Source organism: Engystomops pustulosus, unplaced genomic scaffold, assembly GCF_040894005.1.
Source record: "Engystomops pustulosus unplaced genomic scaffold, aEngPut4.maternal MAT_SCAFFOLD_97, whole genome shotgun sequence".
Lineage (NCBI taxonomy): Eukaryota > Metazoa > Chordata > Amphibia > Anura > Leptodactylidae > Engystomops > Engystomops pustulosus.
In genome coordinates this window covers 158,061-179,549 of record NW_027284981.1, presented here as the reverse complement: position 1 = coordinate 179,549, position 21,489 = coordinate 158,061, and the positions used below count along the sequence as shown (strand labels likewise).

General features: G+C 48.0%; 1 protein-coding gene across 1 annotated transcript in view; it reads left to right on the top strand.

The window, feature by feature from the left end:
- RUSF1 (RUS family member 1) overlaps nucleotides 1-21,489 on the top strand; it is a 65,708-nt gene that overhangs the window by 9,481 nt on the left and 34,738 nt on the right. Inside the window, 3 exon segments of the mRNA XM_072131590.1 lie at nucleotides 18,485-18,562; nucleotides 19,303-19,417; nucleotides 19,491-19,536. Of these exon segments, the coding sequence (XP_071987691.1) occupies nucleotides 18,485-18,562; nucleotides 19,303-19,417; nucleotides 19,491-19,536 (239 nt within the window).

The following is a 21,489-nucleotide window of genomic DNA, read 5'->3' as shown; positions in this document are numbered from 1 at the left end:
GTCACCATATACATCCTGTATGTACTGTACATGTCCCCTGCTCCTCCATGTGATGTCACCATATACATCCTGTATGTACTGTACATGTCCCCTGCTCCTCCATGTGATGTCACCATATACATCCTGTATGTACTGTACATGTCCCCTGCTCCTCCATGTGATGTCACCATATACATCCTGTATGTACTGTACATGTCTCCTGCTCCTCCATGTGATGTCACCATATACATCCTGTATGTACTGTACATGTCCCCTGCTCCTCCATGTGATGTCACCATATACATCCTGTATGTACTGTACATGTCCCTGCTCCTCCATGTGATGTCACCATATACATCCTGTATGTACTGTACATGTCCCTGCTCCTCCATGTGATGTCACCATATACATCCTGTATGTACTGTACATGTCCCCTGCTCCTCCATGTGATGTCACCATATACATCCTGTATGTACTGTACATGTCCCCTGCTCCTCCTTGTGATGTCACCATATACATCCTGTATGTACTGTACATGTCCCCTGCTCCTCCATGTGATGTCCCCATATACATCCTGTATGTACTGTACATGTCCCCTGCTCCTCCATGTGATGTCACCATATACATCCTGTATGTACTGTACATGTCTCCTGCTCCTCCATGTGATGTCACCATATACATCCTGTATGTACTGTACATGTCCCTGCTCCTCCATGTGATGTCACCATATACATCCTGTATGTACTGTACATGTCCCCTGCTCCTCCATGTGATGTCACCATATACATCCTGTATGTACTGTACATGTCTCCTGCTCCTCCATGTGATGTCACATATACATCCTGTATGTACTGTACATGTCCCCTGCTCCTCCATGTGATGTCACCATATACATCCTGTATGTACTGTACATGTCCCTGCTCCTCCATGTGATGTCACCATATACATCCTGTATGTACTGTACATGTCTCCTGCTCCTCCATGTGATGTCACCATATACATCCTGTATGTACTGTACATGTCCCCTGCTCCTCCATGTGATGTCACCATATACATCCTGTATGTACTGTACATGTCTCCTGCTCCTCCATGTGATGTCACCATATACATCCTGTATGTACTGTACATGTCTCCTGCTCCTCCATATGATGTCACCGTATACATCCTGTATGTACTGTACATGTCTCCTGCTCCTCCATGTGATGGCAGCTGTCACCATATACATCCTGTATGTACTGTACATGTCTCCTGCTCCTCCATGTGATGTCACCATATACATCCTGTATGTACTGTACATGTCTCCTTCTCCTCCATGTGATGTCACCATATACATCCTATATGTACTGTACATGTCCCTGCTCCTCCATGTGATGTCACCATATACATCCTGTATGTACTGTACATGTCTCCTGCTCCTCCATGTGATGTCACCATATACATCCTGTATGTACTGTACATGTCCCCTGCTCCTCCTTGTGATGTCACCATATACATCCTGTATGTACTGTACATGTCCCCTGCTCCTCCATGTGATGTCACCATATACATCCTGTATGTACTGTACATGTCCCCTGCTCCTCCTTGTGATGTCACCATATACATCCTGTATGTACTGTACATGTCTCCTGCTCCTCCATGTGATGTCACCATATACATCCTGTATGTACTGTACATGTCCCTGCTCCTCCATGTGATGTCACCATATACATCCTGTATGTACTGTACATGTCCCCTGCTCCTCCATGTGATGTCACCATATACATCCTGTATGTACTGTACATGTCTCCTGCTCCTCCATGTGATGTCACATATACATCCTGTATGTACTGTACATGTCCCCTGCTCCTCCATGTGATGTCACCATATACATCCTGTATGTACTGTACATGTCCCTGCTCCTCCATGTGATGTCACCATATACATCCTGTATGTACTGTACATGTCCCTGCTCCTCCATGTGATGTCACCATATACATCCTGTATGTACTGTACATGTCCCCTGCTCCTCCATGTGATGTCACCGTATACATCCTGTATGTACTGTACATGTCCCCTGCTCCTCCATGTGATGTCACCATATACATCCTGTATGTGCTGTACATGTCCCCTGCTCCTCCATGTGATGTCACCATATACATCCTGTATGTACTGTACATGTCTCCTTCTCCTCCATGTGATGTCACCATATACATCCTATATGTACTGTACATGTCCCTGCTCCTCCATGTGATGTCACCATATACATCCTGTATGTACTGTACATGTCTCCTGCTCCTCCATGTGATGTCACCGTATACATCCTGTATGTACTGTACATGTCTCCTGCTCCTCCATGTGATGTCACCATATACATCCTGTATGTACTGTACATGTCCCCTGCTCCTCCATGTGATGTCACCATATACATCCTGTATGTACTGTACATGTCTCCTGCTCCTCCATGTGATGTCACCATATACATCCTGTATGTACTGTACATGTCCCCTGCTCCTCCATGTGATGGAAGCTGTCACCATATACATCCTGTATGTACTGTACATGTCCCCTGCTCCTCCATGTGATGTCACCATATACATCCTGTATGTACTGTACATGTCTCCTGCTCCTCCATGTGATGGAAGCTGCCATACTGTCACCATATACATCCTGTATATACTGTACATGTCCCCTGCTCCTCCATGTGATGGAAGCTGTCACCATATACATCCTGTATGTACTGTACATGTCTCCTGCTCCTCCATGTGATGTCACCATATACATCCTGTATGTACTGTACATGTCTCCTGCTCCTCCATGTGATGGAAGCTGCCATACTGTCACCATATACATCCTGTATATACTGTACATGTCCCCTGCTCCTCCATGTGATGTCACCATATACATCCTGTATGTACTGTACATGTCTCCTGCTCCTCCATGTGATGTCACCATATACATCCTGTATGTACTGTACATGTCTCCTGCTCCTCCATGTGATGTCACCATATACATCCTGTATGTACTGTACATGTCTCCTGCTCCTCCATGTGATGTCACCATATACATCCTGTATGTACTGTACATGTCCCCTGCTCCTCCATGTGATGTCACCATATACATCCTGTATGTACTGTACATGTCCCCTCCTCCTCCATGTGATGTCACCATATACATCCTGTATGTACTGTACATGTCCCTGCTCCTCCATGTGATGTCACCATATACATCCTGTATGTACTGTACATGTCCCTGCTCCTCCATGTGATGTCACCATATACATCCTGTATGTACTGTACATGTCTCCTGCTCCTCCATGTGATGTCACCATATACATCCTGTATGTACTGTACATGTCCCCTGCTCCTCCATGTGATGTCACCATATACATCCTGTATGTACTGTACATGTCCCCTGCTCCTCCATGTGATGTCACCATATACATCCTGTATGTACTGTACATGTCCCTGCTCCTCCATGTGATGTCACCATATACATCCTGTATGTACTGTACATGTCTCCTGCTCCTCCATGTGATGTCACCATATACATCCTGTATGTACTGTACATGTCTCCTGCTCCTCCATGTGATGTCACCATATACATCCTGTATGTACTGTACATGTCCCCTGCTCCTCCATGTGATGTCACCATATACATCCTGTATGTACTGTACATGTCCCCTGCTCCTCCATGTGATGTCACCATATACATCCTGCATGTACTGTACATGTCTCCTGCTCCTCCATGTGATGTCACCATATACATCCTGTATGTACTGTACATGTCCCCTGCTCCTCCATGTGATGTCACCATATACATCCTGTATGTACTGTACATGTCTCCTGCTCCTCCATGTGATGTCACCATATACATCCTGTATGTACTGTACATGTCCCTGCTCCTCCATGTGATGGAAGCTGTCACCATATACATCCTGTATGTACTGTACATGTCTCCTGCTCCTCCATGTGATGTCACCATATACATCCTGTATGTACTGTACATGTCTCCTGCTCCTCCATGTGATGTCACCATATACATCCTGTATGTACTGTACATGTCCCCTGCTCCTCCATGTGATGGAAGCTGTCACCATATACATCCTGTATGTACTGTACATGTCTCCTGCTCCTCCATGTGATGGAAGCTGTCACCATATACATCCTGTATGTACTGTACATGTCCCCTGCTCCTCCATGTGATGTCACCATATACATCCTGTATGTACTGTACATGTCCCCTGCTCCTCCATGTGATGTCACCATATACATCCTGTATGTACTGTACATGTCTCCTGCTCCTCCATGTGATGTCACCATATACATCCTGTATGTACTGTACATGTCCCCTGCTCCTCCATGTGATGTCACCATATACATCCTGTATGTACTGTACATGTCTCCTGCTCCTCCATGTGATGTCACCATATACATCCTGTATGTACTGTACATGTCCCCTGCTCCTCCATGTGATGTCACCGTATACATCCTGTATGTACTGTACATGTCCCCTGCTCCTCCATGTGATGTCACCATATACATCCTGTATGTACTGTACATGTCTCCTGCTCCTCCATGTGATGTCACCATATACATCCTGTATGTAGTGTACATGTCCCCTGCTCCTCCATGTGATGTCACCATATACATCCTGTATGTACTGTACATGTCCCCTGCTCCTCCATGTGATGTCACCATATACATCCTGTATGTACTGTACATGTCCCCGCTCCTCCATGTGATGTCACCATATACATCCTGTATGTACTGTACATGTCCCCTGCTCCTCCATGTGATGTCACCATATACATCCTGTATGTACTGTACATGTCCCTGCTCCTCCATGTGATGTCACCATATACATCCTGTATGTACTGTACATGTCCCTGCTCCTCCATGTGATGTCACCGTATACATCCTGTATGTACTGTACATGTCCCCTGCTCCTCCATGTGATGTCACCGTATACATCCTGCATGTACTGTACATGTCCCCTGCTCCTCCATGTGATGTCACCATATACATCCTGTATGTACTGTACATGTCCCCTGCTCCTCCATGTGATGTCACCATATACATCCTGTATGTACTGTACATGTCTCCTGCTCCTCCATGTGATGTCACCATATACATCCTGTATGTACTGTACATGTCCCTGCTCCTCCATGTGATGTCACCATATACATCCTGTATGTACTGTACATGTCCCCTGCTCCTCCATGTGATGTCACCATATACATCCTGTATGTACTGTACATGTCTCCTGCTCCTCCATGTGATGTCACCATATACATCCTGTATGTACTGTACATGTCCCTGCTCCTCCATGTGATGTCACCATATACATCCTGTATGTACTGTACATGTCCCCTGCTCCTCCATGTGATGTCACCATATACATCCTGTATGTACTGTACATGTCCCTGCTCCTCCATGTGATGTCACCATATACATCCTGTATGTACTGTACATGTCCCCTGCTCCTCCATGTGATGTCACCATATACATCCTGTATGTACTGTACATGTCCCCTGCTCCTCCATGTGATGTCACCGTATACATCCTGTATGCATGTACATGTCTCCTGCTCCTCCATGTGATGTCACCGTATATATCCTGTATGTACTGTACATGTCCCCTGCTCCTCCATGTGATGGGAGCTGTCACCATATACATCCTGTATGTACTGTACATGTCTCCTGCTCCTCCATGTGATGTCACCATATACATCCTGTATGTACTGTACATATCCCCTGCTCCTCCATGTGATGTCACCATATACATCCTGTATGTACTGTACATGTCCCCTGCTCCTCCATGTGATGTCACCATATACATCCTGTATGTACTGTACATGTCCCCTGCTCCTCCATGTGATGTCACCATATACATCCTGTATGTACTGTACATGTCCCCTGCTCCTCCATGTGATGTCACCATATACATCCTGTATGTACTGTACATGTCCCCTGCTCCTCCATGTGATGTCACCATATACATCCTGTATGTACTGTACATGTCCCCTGCTCCTCCATGTGATGTCACCATATACATCCTGTATGTACTGTACATGTCTCCTGCTCCTCCATGTGATGTCACCATATACATCCTGTATGTACTGTACATGTCCCCTGCTCCTCCATGTGATGTCACCATATACATCCTGTATGTACTGTACATGTCTCCTGCTCCTCCATGTGATGTCACCATATACATCCTGTATGTACTGTACATGTCCCCTGCTCCTCCATGTGATGTCACCATATACATCCTGTATGTACTGTACATGTCTCCTGCTCCTCCATGTGATGTCACCGTATACCTCCTGTATGTACTGTACATGTCCCCTGCTCCTCCATGTGATGTCACCATATAAATCCTGTATGTACTGTACATGTCCCTGCTCCTCCATGTGATGTCACCATATAAATCCTGTATGTACTGTACATGTCCCTGCTCCTCCATGTGATGTCACCATATACATCCTGTATGTACTGTACATGTCCCCTGCTCCTCCATGTGATGTCACCATATACATCCTGTATGTACTGTACATGTCTCCTGCTCCTCCATGTGATGTCACCATATACATCCTGTATGTACTGTACATGTCTCCTGCTCCTCCATGTGATGTCACCATATACATCCTGTATGTACTGTACATGTCCCCTGCTCCTCCATGTGATGTCACCATATACATCCTGTATGTACTGTACATGTCCCTGCTCCTCCATGTGATGTCCCCATATACACCCTGTATGTACTGTACATGTCTCCTGCTCCTCCATGTGATGTCACCATATACATCCTGTATGTACTGTACATGTCTCCTGCTCCTCCATGTGATGTCACCATATACATCCTGTATGTACTGTACATGTCCCCTGCTCCTCCATGTGATGTCACCATATACATCCTGTATGTACTGTACATGTCTCCTGCTCCTCCATGTGATGGAAGCTGTCACCATATACATCCTATATGTACTGTACATGTCCCTGCTCCTCCATGTGATGTCACCATATACATCCTGTATGTACTGTACATGTCTCCTGCTCCTCCATGTGATGTCACCATATACATCCTGTATGTACTGTACATGTCTCCTGCTCCTCCATGTGATGTCACCATATACATCCTGTATGTACTGTACATGTCCCCTGCTCCTCCATGTGATGTCACCATATACATCCTGTATGTACTGTACATATCCCCTGCTCCTCCATGTGATGTCACCATATACATCCTGTATGTACTGTACATGTCCCCTGCTCCTCCATGTGATGTCACCATATACATCCTGTATGTACTGTACATGTCCCTGCTCCTCCATGTGATGTCACCATATACATCCTGTATGTACTGTACATGTCCCTGCTCCTCCATGTGATGTCACCATATACATCCTGTATGTACTGTACATGTCCCCTGCTCCTCCATGTGATGTCACCATATACATCCTGTATGTACTGTACATGTCCCCTGCTCCTCCATGTGATGTCACCATATACATCCTGTATGTACTGTACATGTCCCCTGCTCCTCCTTGTGATGTCACCATATACATCCTGTATGTGCTGTACATGTCTCCTGCTCCTCCATGTGATGTCACCATATACATCCTGTATGTACTGTACATGTCTCCTGCTCCTCCATGTGATGTCACCATATACATCCTGTATGTACTGTACATGTCCCCTGCTCCTCCATGTGATGTCACCGTATACATCCTGTATGTACTGTACATGTCCCCTGCTCCTCCATGTGATGGAATCTGCCGGGCTGTCACCATATACATCCTGTATGTACTGTACATGTCCCCTGCTCCTCCATGTGATGTCACCATATACATCCTGTATGTACTGTACATGTCCCTGCTCCTCCATGTGATGTCACCATATACATCCTGTATGTACTGTACATGTCCCTGCTCCTCCATGTGATGTCACCATATACATCCTGTATGTACTGTACATGTCCCTGCTCCTCCATGTGATGTCACCATATACATCCTGTATGTACTGTACATGTCTCCTGCTCCTCCATGTGATGTCACCATATACATCCTGTATGTACTGTACATGTCCCCTGCTCCTCCATGTGATGTCACCATATACATCCTGTATGTACTGTACATGTCTCCTGCTCCTCCATGTGATGGCAGCTGTCACCATATACATCCTGTATGTACTGTACATGTCTCCTGCTCCTCCATGTGATGTCACCATATACATCCTGTATGTACTGTACATGTCTCCTGCTCCTCCATGTGATGTCACCATATACATCCTATATGTACTGTACATGTCCCTGCTCCTCCATGTGATGTCACCATATACATCCTGTATGTACTGTACATGTCTCCTGCTCCTCCATGTGATGTCACCATATACATCCTGTATGTACTGTACATGTCTCCTGCTCCTCCATGTGATGGAAGCTGCCATACTGTCACCATATACATCCTGTATATACTGTACATGTCCCCTGCTCCTCCATGTGATGTCACCATATACATCCTGTATGTACTGTACATGTCCCCTGCTCCTCCATGTGATGTCACCATATACATCCTATATGTACTGTACATGTCCCTGCTCCTCCATGTGATGTCACCATATACATCCTGTATGTACTGTACATGTCTCCTGCTCCTCCATGTGATGTCACCATATACATCCTGTATGTACTGTACATGTCTCCTGCTCCTCCATGTGATGTCACCATATACATCCTGTATGTACTGTACATGTCTCCTGCTCCTCCATGTGATGTCACCATATACATCCTGTATGTACTGTACATGTCCCCTGCTCCTCCATGTGATGTCACCATATACATCCTGTATGTACTGTACATGTCTCCTGCTCCTCCATGTGATGTCACCATATACATCCTGTATGTACTGTACATGTCCCCTGCTCCTTCATGTGATGTCACCATATACATCCTGTATGTACTGTACATGTCCCTGCTCCTCCATGTGATGTCACCATATACATCCTGTATGTACTGTACATGTCCCCTGCTCCTCCATGTGATGTCACCATATACATCCTGTATGTACTGTACATGTCCCCTGCTCCTCCATGTGATGTCACCATATACATCCTGTATGTACTGTACATGTCCCCTGCTCCTCCATGTGATGTCACCATATACATCCTGTATGTACTGTACATGTCCCCTGCTCCTCCATGTGATGTCACCATATACATCCTGTATGTACTGTACATGTCCCCTGCTCCTCCATGTGATGTCACCATATACATCCTGTATGTACTGTACATGTCCCTGCTCCTCCATGTGATGTCACCATATACATCCTGTATGTACTGTACATGTCTCCTGCTCCTCCATGTGATGTCACCATATACATCCTGTATGTACGCTACAAGTCTCCGGCTCCTCCATGTGATGTCACCATATACATCCTGTATGTACTGTACATGTCTCCTGCTCCTCCATGTGATGTCACCATATACATCCTGTATGTACTGTACATGTCCCCTGCTCCTCCATGTGATGTCACCATATACATCCTGCATGTACTGTACATGTCTCCTGCTCCTCCATGTGATGTCACCATATACATCCTGTATGTACTGTACATGTCCCCTGCTCCTCCATGTGATGTCACCATATACATCCTGTATGTACTGTACATGTCCCTGCTACTCCATGTGATGTCACCATATACATCCTGTATGTACTGTACATGTCTCCTGCTCCTCCATGTGATGTCACCATATACATCCTGTATGTACTGTACATGTCCCCTGCTCCTCCATGTGATGTCACCATATACATCCTGTATGTACTGTACATGTCCCCTGCTCCTCCATGTGATGTCACCGTATACATCCTGTATGTACTGTACATGTCTCCTGCTCCTCCATGTGATGTCACCATATACATCCTGTATGTACTGTACATGTCCCCTGCTCCTCCATGTGATGTCACCGTATACATCCTATATGTACTGTACATGTCCCCTGCTCCTCCATGTGATGTCACCGTATACATCCTGTATGTACTGTACATGTCCCCTGCTCCTCCATGTGATGTCACCGTATACATCCTGTATGTACTGTACATGTCCCCTGCTCCTCCATGTGATGTCACCATATACATCCTGCATGTACTGTACATGTCCCCTGCTCCTCCATGTGATGTCACCATATACATCCTGTATGTACTGTACATGTCCCTGCTCCTCCATGTGATGTCACCATATACATCCTGTATGTACTGTACATGTCCCCTGCTCCTCCATGTGATGTCACCATATACATCCTGTATGTACTGTACATGTCCCCTGCTCCTCCATGTGATGTCACCGTATACATCCTGTATGTACTGTACATGTCTCCTGCTCCTCCATGTGATGTCACCGTATACATCCTGTATGTACTGTACATGTCCCCTGCTCCTCCATGTGATGGGAGCTGTCACCATATACATCCTGTATGTACTGTACATGTCTCCTGCTCCTCCATGTGATGTCACCATATACATCCTGTATGTACTGTACATGTCCCCTGCTCCTCCATGTGATGTCACCATATACATCCTGTATGTACTGTACATGTCCCCTGCTCCTCCATGTGATGTCACCATATACATCCTGTATGTACTGTACATGTCTCCTGCTCCTCCATGTGATGGAAGCTGTCACCATATACATCCTATATGTACTGTACATGTCCCTGCTCCTCCATGTGATGTCACCATATACATCCTGTATGTACTTTACATGTCTCCTGCTCCTCCATGTGATGTCACCATATACATCCTGTATGTACTATACATGTCCCCTGCTCCTCCATGTGATGTCACCATATACATCCTGTATGTACTGTACATGTCCCTGCTCCACCATGTGATGTCACCATATACATCCTGTATGTACTGTACATGTCCCCTGCTCCTCCATGTGATGTCACCGTATACATCCTGTATGTACTGTACATGTCCCTGCTCCTCCATGTGATGTCACCATATACATCCTGTATGTACTGTACATGTCCCCTGCTCCTCCATGTGATGTCACCGTATACATCCTGTATGTACTGTACATGTCCCCTGCTCCTCCATGTGATGTCACCATATACATCCTGTATGTACTGTACATGTCCCCTGCTCCTCCATGTGATGTCACCATATACATCCTGTATGTACTGTACATGTCCCCTGCTCCTCCATGTGATGTCACCATATACATCCTGTATGTACTGTACATGTCCCCTGCTCCTCCATGTGATGGAAGCTGTCACCATATACATCCTGTATGTACTGTACATGTCTCCTGCTCCTCCATGTGATGTCACCATATACATCCTGTATGTACTGTACATGTCCCCTGCTCCTCCATGTGATGTCACCATATACATCCTGTATGTACTGTACATGTCCCCTGCTCCTCCATGTGATGTCACCATATACATCCTGTATGTACTGTACATGTCTCCTGCTCCTCCATGTGATGTCACCATATACATCCTGTATGTACTGTGCATGTCCCCTGCTCCTCCATGTGATGGAAGCTGTCACCATATACATCCTGTATGTACTGTACATGTCTCCTGCTCCTCCATGTGATGTCACCATATACATCCTGTATGTACTGTACATGTCCCCTGCTCCTCCATGTGATGTCACCATATACATCCTGTATGTACTGTACATGTCCCCTGCTCCTCCATGTGATGTCACCATATACATCCTGTATGTACTGTACATGTCCCCTGCTCCTCCATGTGATGTCACCATATACATCCTGTATGTACTGTACATGTCCCCTGCTCCTCCATGTGATGTCACCATATACATCCTGTATGTACTGTACATGTCTCCTGCTCCTCCATGTGATGTCACCATATACATCCTGTATGTACTGTACATGTCTCCTGCTCCTCCATGTGATGTCACCATATACATCCTGTATGTACTGTACATGTCCCCTGCTCCTCCATGTGATGTCACCATATACATCCTGTATGTACTGTACATGTCCCCTGCTCCTCCATGTGATGTCACCATATACATCCTGTATGTACTGTACATGTCCCCTGCTCCTCCATGTGATGTCACCATATACATCCTGTATGTACTGTACATGTCCCCTGCTCCTCCATGTGATGTCACCATATACATCCTGTATGTACTGTACATGTCTCCTGCTCCTCCATGTGATGTCACCATATACATCCTGTATGTACTGTACATGTCTCCTGCTCCTCCATGTGATGTCACCATATACATCCTGTATGTACTGTACATGTCCCCTGCTCCTCCATGTGATGTCACCATATACATCCTGTATGTACTGTACATGTCTCCTGCTCCTCCATGTGATGTCACCATATACATCCTGTATGTACTGTACATGTCTCCTGCTCCTCCATGTGATGTCACCATATACATCCTGTATGTACTGTACATGTCCCCTGCTCCTCCATGTGATGTCACCGTATACATCCTGTATGTACTGTACATGTCCCCTGCTCCTCCATGTGATGTCACCATATACATCCTGTATGTACTGTACATGTCCCTGCTCCTCCATGTGATGTCACCATATACATCCTGTATGTACTGTACATGTCCCCTGCTCCTCCATGTGATGTCACCATATACATCCTGTATGTACTGTACATGTCCCCTGCTCCTCCATGTGATGTCACCATATACATCCTGTATGTACTGTACATGTCTCCTGCTCCTCCATGTGATGTCACCATATACATCCTGTATGTACTGTACATGTCTCCTGCTCCTCCATGTGATGTCACCATATACATCCTGTATGTACTGTACATGTCCCCTGCTCCTCCATGTGATGTCACCGTATACATCCTGTATGTACTGTACATGTCTCCTGCTCCTCCATGTGATGTCACCATATACATCCTGTATGTACTGTACATGTCCCCTGCTCCTCCATGTGATGTCACCGTATACATCCTGTATGTACTGTACATGTCCCTGCTCCTCCATGTGATGTCACCATATACATCCTGTATGTACTGTACATGTCCCCTGCTCCTCCATGTGATGTCACCATATACATCCTGTATGTACTGTACATGTCTCCTGCTCCTCCATGTGATGTCACCGTATACATCCTGTATGTACTGTACATGTCCCTGCTCCTCCATGTGATGTCACCATATGCATCCTGTATGTACTGTACATGTCCCCTGCTCCTCCATGTGATGTCACCATATACATCCTGTATGTACTGTACATGTCTCCTGCTCCTCCATGTGATGTCACCGTATACATCCTGTATGTACTGTACATGTCCCCTGCTCCTCCATGTGATGTCACCATATACATCCTGTATGTACTGTACATGTCTCCTGCTCCTCCATGTGATGTCACCATATACATCCTGTATGTACTGTACATGTCCCTGCTCCTCCATGTGATGTCACCATATACATCCTGTATGTACTGTACATGTCCCCTGCTCCTCCATGTGATGTCACCATATACATCCTGTATGTACTGTACATGTCCCCTGCTCCTCCATGTGATGTCACCATATACATCCTGTATGTACTGTACATGTCCCCTGCTCCTCCATGTGATGTCACCATATACTTCCTGTATGTACTGTACATGTCCCTGCTCCTCCATGTGATGTCACCGTATACATCCTGTATGTACTGTACATGTCTCCTGCTCCTCCATGTGATGTCACCGTATACATCCTGTATGTACTGTACATGTCCCCTGCTCCTCCATGTGATGTCACCATATACATCCTGTATGTACTGTACATGTCTCCTGCTCCCCCATGTGATGTCACCATATACATCCTGTATGTACTGTACATGTCTCCTGCTCCTCCATGTGATGTCACCATATACATCCTGTATGTACTGTACATGTCCCCTGCTCCTCCATGTGATGTCACCATATACATCCTGTATGTACTGTACATGTCTCCTGCTCCTCCATGTGATGTCACCATATACATCCTGTATGTACTGTACATGTCTCCTGCTCCTCCATGTGATGTCACCATATACATCCTGTATGTACTGTACATGTCCCTGCTCCTCCATGTGATGTCACCATATACATCCTGTATGTACTGTACATGTCCCCTGCTCCTCCATGTGATGTCACCATATACATCCTGTATGTACTGTACATGTCCCCTGCTCCTCCATGTGATGTCACCATATACATCCTGTATGTACTGTACATGTCCCTGCTCCTCCATGTGATGTCACCATATACATCCTGTATGTACTGTACATGTCTCCTGCTCCTCCATGTGATGTCACCATATACATCCTGTATGTACTGTACATGTCTCCTGCTCCTCCATGTGATGTCACCATATACTTCCTGTATGTACTGTACATGTCCCTGCTCCTCCATGTGATGTCACCATATACATCCTGTATGTACTGTACATGTCCCCTGCTCCTCCATGTGATGTCACCATATACATCCTGTATGTACTGTACATGTCTCCTGCTCCTCCATGTGATGTCACCGTATACATCCTGTATGTACTGTACATGTCCCCTGCTCCTCCATGTGATGTCACCATATACATCCTGTATGTACTGTACATGTCCCCTGCTCCTCCATGTGATGTCACCGTATACATCCTGTATGTACTGTACATGTCCCTGCTCCTCCATGTGATGTCACCATATACATCCTGTATGTACTGTACATGTCCCCTGCTCCTCCATGTGATGTCACCTTATACATCCTGTATGTACTGTACATGTCTCCTGCTCCTCCATGTGATGTCACCATATACATCCTGTATGTACTGTACATGTCCCCTGCTCCTCCATGTGATGTCACCATATACATCCTGTATGTACTGTACATGTCTCCTGCTCCTCCATGTGATGTCACCATATACATCCTGTATGTACTGTACATGTCTCCTGCTCCTCCATGTGATGTCACCATATACATCCTGTATGTACTGTACATGTCTCCTGCTCCTCCATGTGATGTCACCATATACATCCTGTATGTACTGTACATGTCTCCTGCTCCTCCATGTGATGTCACCATATACATCCTGTATGTAGTGTACATGTCCCCTGCTCCTCCATGTGATGTCACCATATACATCCTGTATGTAGTGTACATGTCCCCTGCTCCTCCATGTGATGTCACCATATACATCCTGTATGTACTGTACATGTCCCCTGCTCCTCCATGTGATGTCACCATATACATCCTGTATGTACTGTACATGTCCCTGCTCCTCCATGTGATGTCACCGTATACATCCTGTATGTACTGTACATGTCCCTGCTCCTCCATGTGATGTCACCGTATACATCCTGTATGTACTGTACATGTCCCCTGCTCCTCCATGTGATGTCACCATATACATCCTGTATGTACTGTACATGTCTCCTGCTCCTCCATGTGATGTCACCATATACCTCCTGTATGTACTGTACATGTCCCCTGCTCCTCCATGTGATGTCACCGTATACATCCTGTATGTACTGTACATGTTTCCTGCTCCTCCATGTGATGTCACCGTATACATCCTGTATGTACTGTACATGTCCCCTGCTCCTCCATGTGATGTCACCATATACATCCTGTATGTACTGTACATGTCCCTGCTCCTCCATGTGATGTCACCATATACATCCTGTATGTACTGTACATGTTTCCTGCTCCTCCATGTGATGTCACCGTATACATCCTGTATGTACTGTACATGTCCCCTGCTCCTCCATGTGATGTCACCATATACATCCTGTATGTACTGTACATGTCCCCTGCTCCTCCATGTGATGGGAGCTGTCACCATATACATCCTGTATGTACTGTACATGTCCCTGCTCCTCCATGTGATGTCACCATATACATCCTGTATGTACTGTACATGTCCCCTGCTCCTCCATGTGATGTCACCATATACATCCTGTATGTACTGTACATGTCCCCTGCTCCTCCATGTGATGTCACCATATACATCCTGTATGTACTGTACATGTCCCCTGCTCCTCCATGTGATGTCACCATATACATCCTGTATGTACTGTACATGTCTCCTGCTCCTCCATGTGATGTCACCATATGCATCCTGTATGTACTGTACATGTCTCCTGCTCCCCCATGTGATGTCACCGTATACATCCTGTATGTACTGTACATGTCCCTGCTCCTCCATGTGATGTCACCATATACATCCTGTATGTACTGTACATGTCTCCTGCTCCTCCATGTGATGTCACCATATACATCCTGTATGTACTGTACATGTCTCCTGCTCCTCCATGTGATGTCACCATATACATCCTGTATGTACTGTACATGTCTCCTGCTCCTCCATGTGATGGAAGCTGTCACCATATACATCCTATATGTACTGTACATGTCCCTGCTCCTCCATGTGATGTCACCATATACATCCTGTATGTACTGTACATGTCCCCTGCTCCTCCATGTGATGTCACCATATACATCCTGTATGTACTGTACATGTCTCCTGCTCCTCCATGTGATGTCACCATATACATCCTGTATGTACTGTACATGTCTCCTGCTCCTCCATGTGATGTCACCATATACATCCTGTATGTACTGTACACGTCCCCTGCTCCTCCATGTGATGTCACCATATACATCCTGTATGTACTGTACATGTCCCCTGCTCCTCCATGTGATGTCACCATATACATCCTGTATGTACTGTACATGTCTCCTGCTCCTCCATGTGATGTCACCGTATATATCCTGTATGTACTGTACATGTCCCCTGCTCCTCCATGTGATGTCACCATATACATGCTGTATGTACTGTACATGTCTCCTGCTCCTCCATGTGATGTCACCATATACATCCTGTATGTACTGTACATGTCCCCTGCTCCTCCATGTGATGTCACCATATACATGCTGTATGTACTGTACATGTCTCCTGCTCCTCCATGTGATGTCACCATATACATCCTGTATGTACTGTACATGTCTCCGGCTCCTCCATGTGATGTCACCATATACATCCTGTATGTACTGTACATGTCCCCTGCTCCTCCATGTGATGTCACCATATACATCCTGTATGTACTGTACATGTCTCCTGCTCCTCCATGTGATGTCACCGTATACATCCTGTATGTACTGTACATGTCCCCTGCTCCTCCATGTGATGTCACCGTATACATCCTGTATGTACTGTACATGTCCCTGCTCCTCCATGTGATGTCACCATATACATCCTGTATGTACTGTACATGTCTCCTGCTCCTCCATGTGATGTCACCATATACATCCTGTATGTACTGTACATGTCCCCTGCTCCTCCATGTGATGTCACCATATACATCCTGTATGTACTGTACATGTCCCTGCTCCTCCATGTGATGTCACCATATACATCCTGTATGTACTGTACATGTCCCTGCTCCTCCATGTGATGTCACCATATACATCCTGTATGTACTGTACATGTCTCCTGCTCCTCCATGTGATGTCACCATATACATCCTGTATGTACTGTACATGTCCCCTGCTCCTCCATGTGATGTCACCATATACATCCTGTATGTACTGTACATGTCCCCTGCTCCTCCATGTGATGTCACCATATACATCCTGTATGTACTGTACATGTCCCTGCTCCTCCATGTGATGTCACCATATACATCCTGTATGTACTGTACATGTCCCCTGCTCCTCCATGTGATGTCACCATATACATCCTGTATGTACTGTACATGTCCCCTGCTCCTCCATGTGATGTCACCATATACATCCTGTATGTACTGTACATGTCCCTGCTCCTCCATGTGATGTCACCATATACATCCTGTATGTACTATACATGTCCCTGCTCCTCCATGTGATGTCACCATATACATCCTGTATGTACTGTACATGTCCCTGCTCCTCCATGTGATGTCACCGTATACATCCTGTATGTACTGTACATGTCTCCTGCTCCTCCATGTGATGTCACCATATGCATCCTGTATGTACTGTACATGTTCCTTGCGCTGCTGCCTCGGGGAGACGCGTCCTATCTGCTGCTTTACCACTGTTATGTAGAGGGTCAGCTCCCACCCACCTCATGGATATTAGGTTTCATGTCTGACCTGAATCGCCTTTTTCTGTCGGGTTACCCAAATCTTTTCGATTTGCGCTGATTTTCCCTGAATTGCCCCGGGATTTTGGCAATCGGATAGTGGCGCCTCGGCATGCACGCGTTGGAAATCGGGGGGCGTGGCCGTAAGAAAACCCGACGGAAAAACCGCAGTATTTTTTTTTTAAAAGTGTGACTTGACACGTGCTTACCTGCACCCAGGGTGGGACTGTGAACTTCAGTGCACTCCGACGGAATTCAGCGCAGCAGCGACACCTGGTGGACATCAGGGGCACTACCTTAGTGAATCGCTGGAAGACCCGAATCCTCAACTGAGAACTGTGGCTTCCACCCCTGCCCCAGAGACTAGGAGTAGGTGTATGGATATCCCGCTGCTGGGTGCGGCTCACGTGTCACCTTTATTCTCTTCTAGAGCCTCTTTCTACCCCATGGCTTTCCAGACAGTGTCAGTGAAGATTACTTACAGTATCAGATGTGGGATACCCTGCAGGTAGGTGAGGAGGTTCGGGCTGGTGCCTGCTGGAGGTATGAGGAGGTCCAGGCGTGGGTGGAGGTCTGGACTGGCGCCTCCTGCGGGCGGGGGTGGAGGTCTGGACTGGCGCCTCCTGCGGGCGGGGGGTGGAGGTCTGGGCTGGCGCCTCCTGCGGGCGGGGGGTGGAGGTTCGGGCTGGTGCCTGCTGGAGGTATGAGGAGGTCCAGGCGTGGGTGGAGGTCTGGACTGGCGCCTCCTGCGGGCGGGGGTGGAGGTCTGGACTGGCGCCTCCTGCGGGCGGGGGGTGGAGGTCTGGGCTGGCGCCTCCTGCGGGCGGGGGGTGGAGGTCCGGGCTGGCGCCTCCTGCGGGCGGGGGGGTGGAGGTCCGGACTGGCGCCTCCTGCGGGCGGGGGGTGGAGGTCTGGGCTGGCGCCTCCTGCGGGCGGGGGGTGGAGGTCCGGGCTGGCGCCTCCTGCGGGCGGGGGGTGGAGGTCCGGGCTGGCGCCTCCTGCGGGCGGGGGGTGGAGGTCCGGGCTGGCGCCTCCTGCGGGCGGGGGGGTGGAGGTCCGGGCTGGCGCCTCCTGCGGGCGGGGGGGTGGAGGTCCGGGCTGGCGCCTCCTGCGGGCGGGGGGTTTAGGTCCGGGCTGGCGCCTCCTGCGGGCGGGGGGTGGAGTTCTGGGCTGGTGCCGGACGGTGCTTGATGTATCACTTGTGTGTTGGCCATTCGGGCCGCTGACGTGTTTCTCTGGTTGCCCCAGGCCTTCTCCAGCAGTGTGACGGGATCCCTGGCCACTCACGCTCTCCTGAGAGGATCGGGGGTCGGTGACAGCTCGGCCACAGTGACAGGCGCCACCATTACCTGGATCCTGCGAGGTGCTGCTTGTCTGCGCTCTCACCCCTTGCCCTTGTTCTTCCTTCTTCTGACCCGTCTTCTCCTTCTCTGCAGATGGCACGGGGATGGTGGGGCGCATCGTTTTCGCCTGGATGAAGGGGTAAGAGTGGAGACTGTTACAGGAGTCTTAGCTTTCATTTTCGGCTTCCTGATTATACTCCAGCGTCTCCAAAAATCCTGCATTATAATCCTGTTTGATTTTGATGTGTGACGTGTTTTGGGGTAATGGGGTGTCAGAGAGGGCGACGTCACTTACTGGATGGGTGGAGCTTTATATACAATACCGCTCATAAGATTGGGGTCACTTATAAATGTCCTTATTATAAAATTTATGATAGAAACGCGCCATTTCTTTTGAGGAGACTTCGCTCTATACATTAATGTGGTGAATGACTGTTCTAGCTGCACACATCTACATAAGTGTCTACAGGCCCCGACAACCACAACCACCACTCCAGGGGTTTAATGGGACATTTACTGACCCCTTCAACAAGGTTCCCCGAAAGTGCATTGTCCGTGTATAATGTCGCTTCCCCGCTCAGGTCCCCGGAGTTCACCTTCTTCTTCCTGGTGCATGTAAGTGCATTGTCCGTGTATAATGCGCTGTGCAGGGAGTCACTAAGATCATGCACCAGATATCCTGCATGTGTCGCTTCCCCGCTCAGGTCCCCAGAGTTCTCCTTCTTCTTCCTGGTGCATGTAAGTGCATTGTCCGTGTATAATGCGCTGTGCGGGGAGTCACTAAGATCCTGCACCCGATATCCTGCATGTGTCGCTTCCCCGCTCAGGTCCCTGGAGTTCACCTTCTTCTTCCTGGTGCATGTAAGTGCATTGTCTGTGTATAATGCGCTGTGCGGGGAGTCACTAAGATCCTGCGCCCGATATCCTGCATGTGTCGCTTCCCCGCTCAGGTCCCCGGAGTTCACCTTCTTCTTCCTGGTGCATGTAAGTGCATTGTCCGTGTATAATGTGCTGTGCGGGGAGTCACTAAGATCCTGCACCCGATATCCTGCATGTGTCACTTCCCCGCTCAGGTCCCAGGAGTTCACCTTCTTCTTCCTGGTGCATGTAAGTGCATTGTCCGTGTATAATGCGCTGTGCAGGGAGTCACTAAGATCCTGCACCCGATATCCTGCATGTGTCGCTTCCCCGCTCAGGTCCCCAGGCTTCACCTTCTTCTTCCTGGTGCATGTAAGTGCATTGTCCGTGTATAATGTGCTGTGCGGGGAGTCACTAAGATCCTGCGCCCGATATCCTGCATGTGTCGCTTCCCCGCTCAGGTCCCCGGAGTTCACCTTCTTCTTCCTGGTGCATGTAAGTGCATTGTCCGTGTATAATGCGCTGTGCGGGGAGTCACTAAGATCCTGCGCCCGATATCCTGCATGTGTCGCTTCCCCGCTCAGGTCCCCGGAGTTCACCTTCTTCTTCCTGGTGCATGTAAGTGCATTGTCTGTGTAAAATGTGCTGTGCGGGGGGGGCGTGGCTAGCAGCCAACATGGCCGGACGCATCTGAGCAGAGCTCCGTGTGGACCCCTACACATCCGCTTAAAATCCTGCAAGACCGGTGACCCAGAGGTGACATAAGCCCCCTGTGCACCCCTGAGGCCACTTGCCACTTACCGGAGCAGACACAGGACGACGCGGAGGAACTGGAGTGAGGCGCCCGACATCGCGGCCCGTGACACGTGCGTGGGCCTAGCCGGAAGTGTCGCACCGCTCTCTGTAGTTCTGGTGCATGGGCTCCCCTGGACGAGCACACTAGCCACTTCCCGGAGCGGTTACAGGACGGCGTGGAGGAACGAGAGGGAGGCGTCAGCCCGAGACTCGTGTGCGGACCTAGCCGGGAGTGTCACACCGCTCAACACAGATCTGGCGCACGGACGGTGAGTGGCGCGAAACCCAGCATCCCCAAGGCAGGAAGCTGCACTTATTCAGCGCTGGGTAAGCTGAGAAGAGGGGAGCGCAGCACCTACAAGCAGGGGCCCATAATCTGAGGAGCTGTGGCAGCACACCCACACAGGGCTAACAGGGGCAGGGGCAAGGCCACGACCCC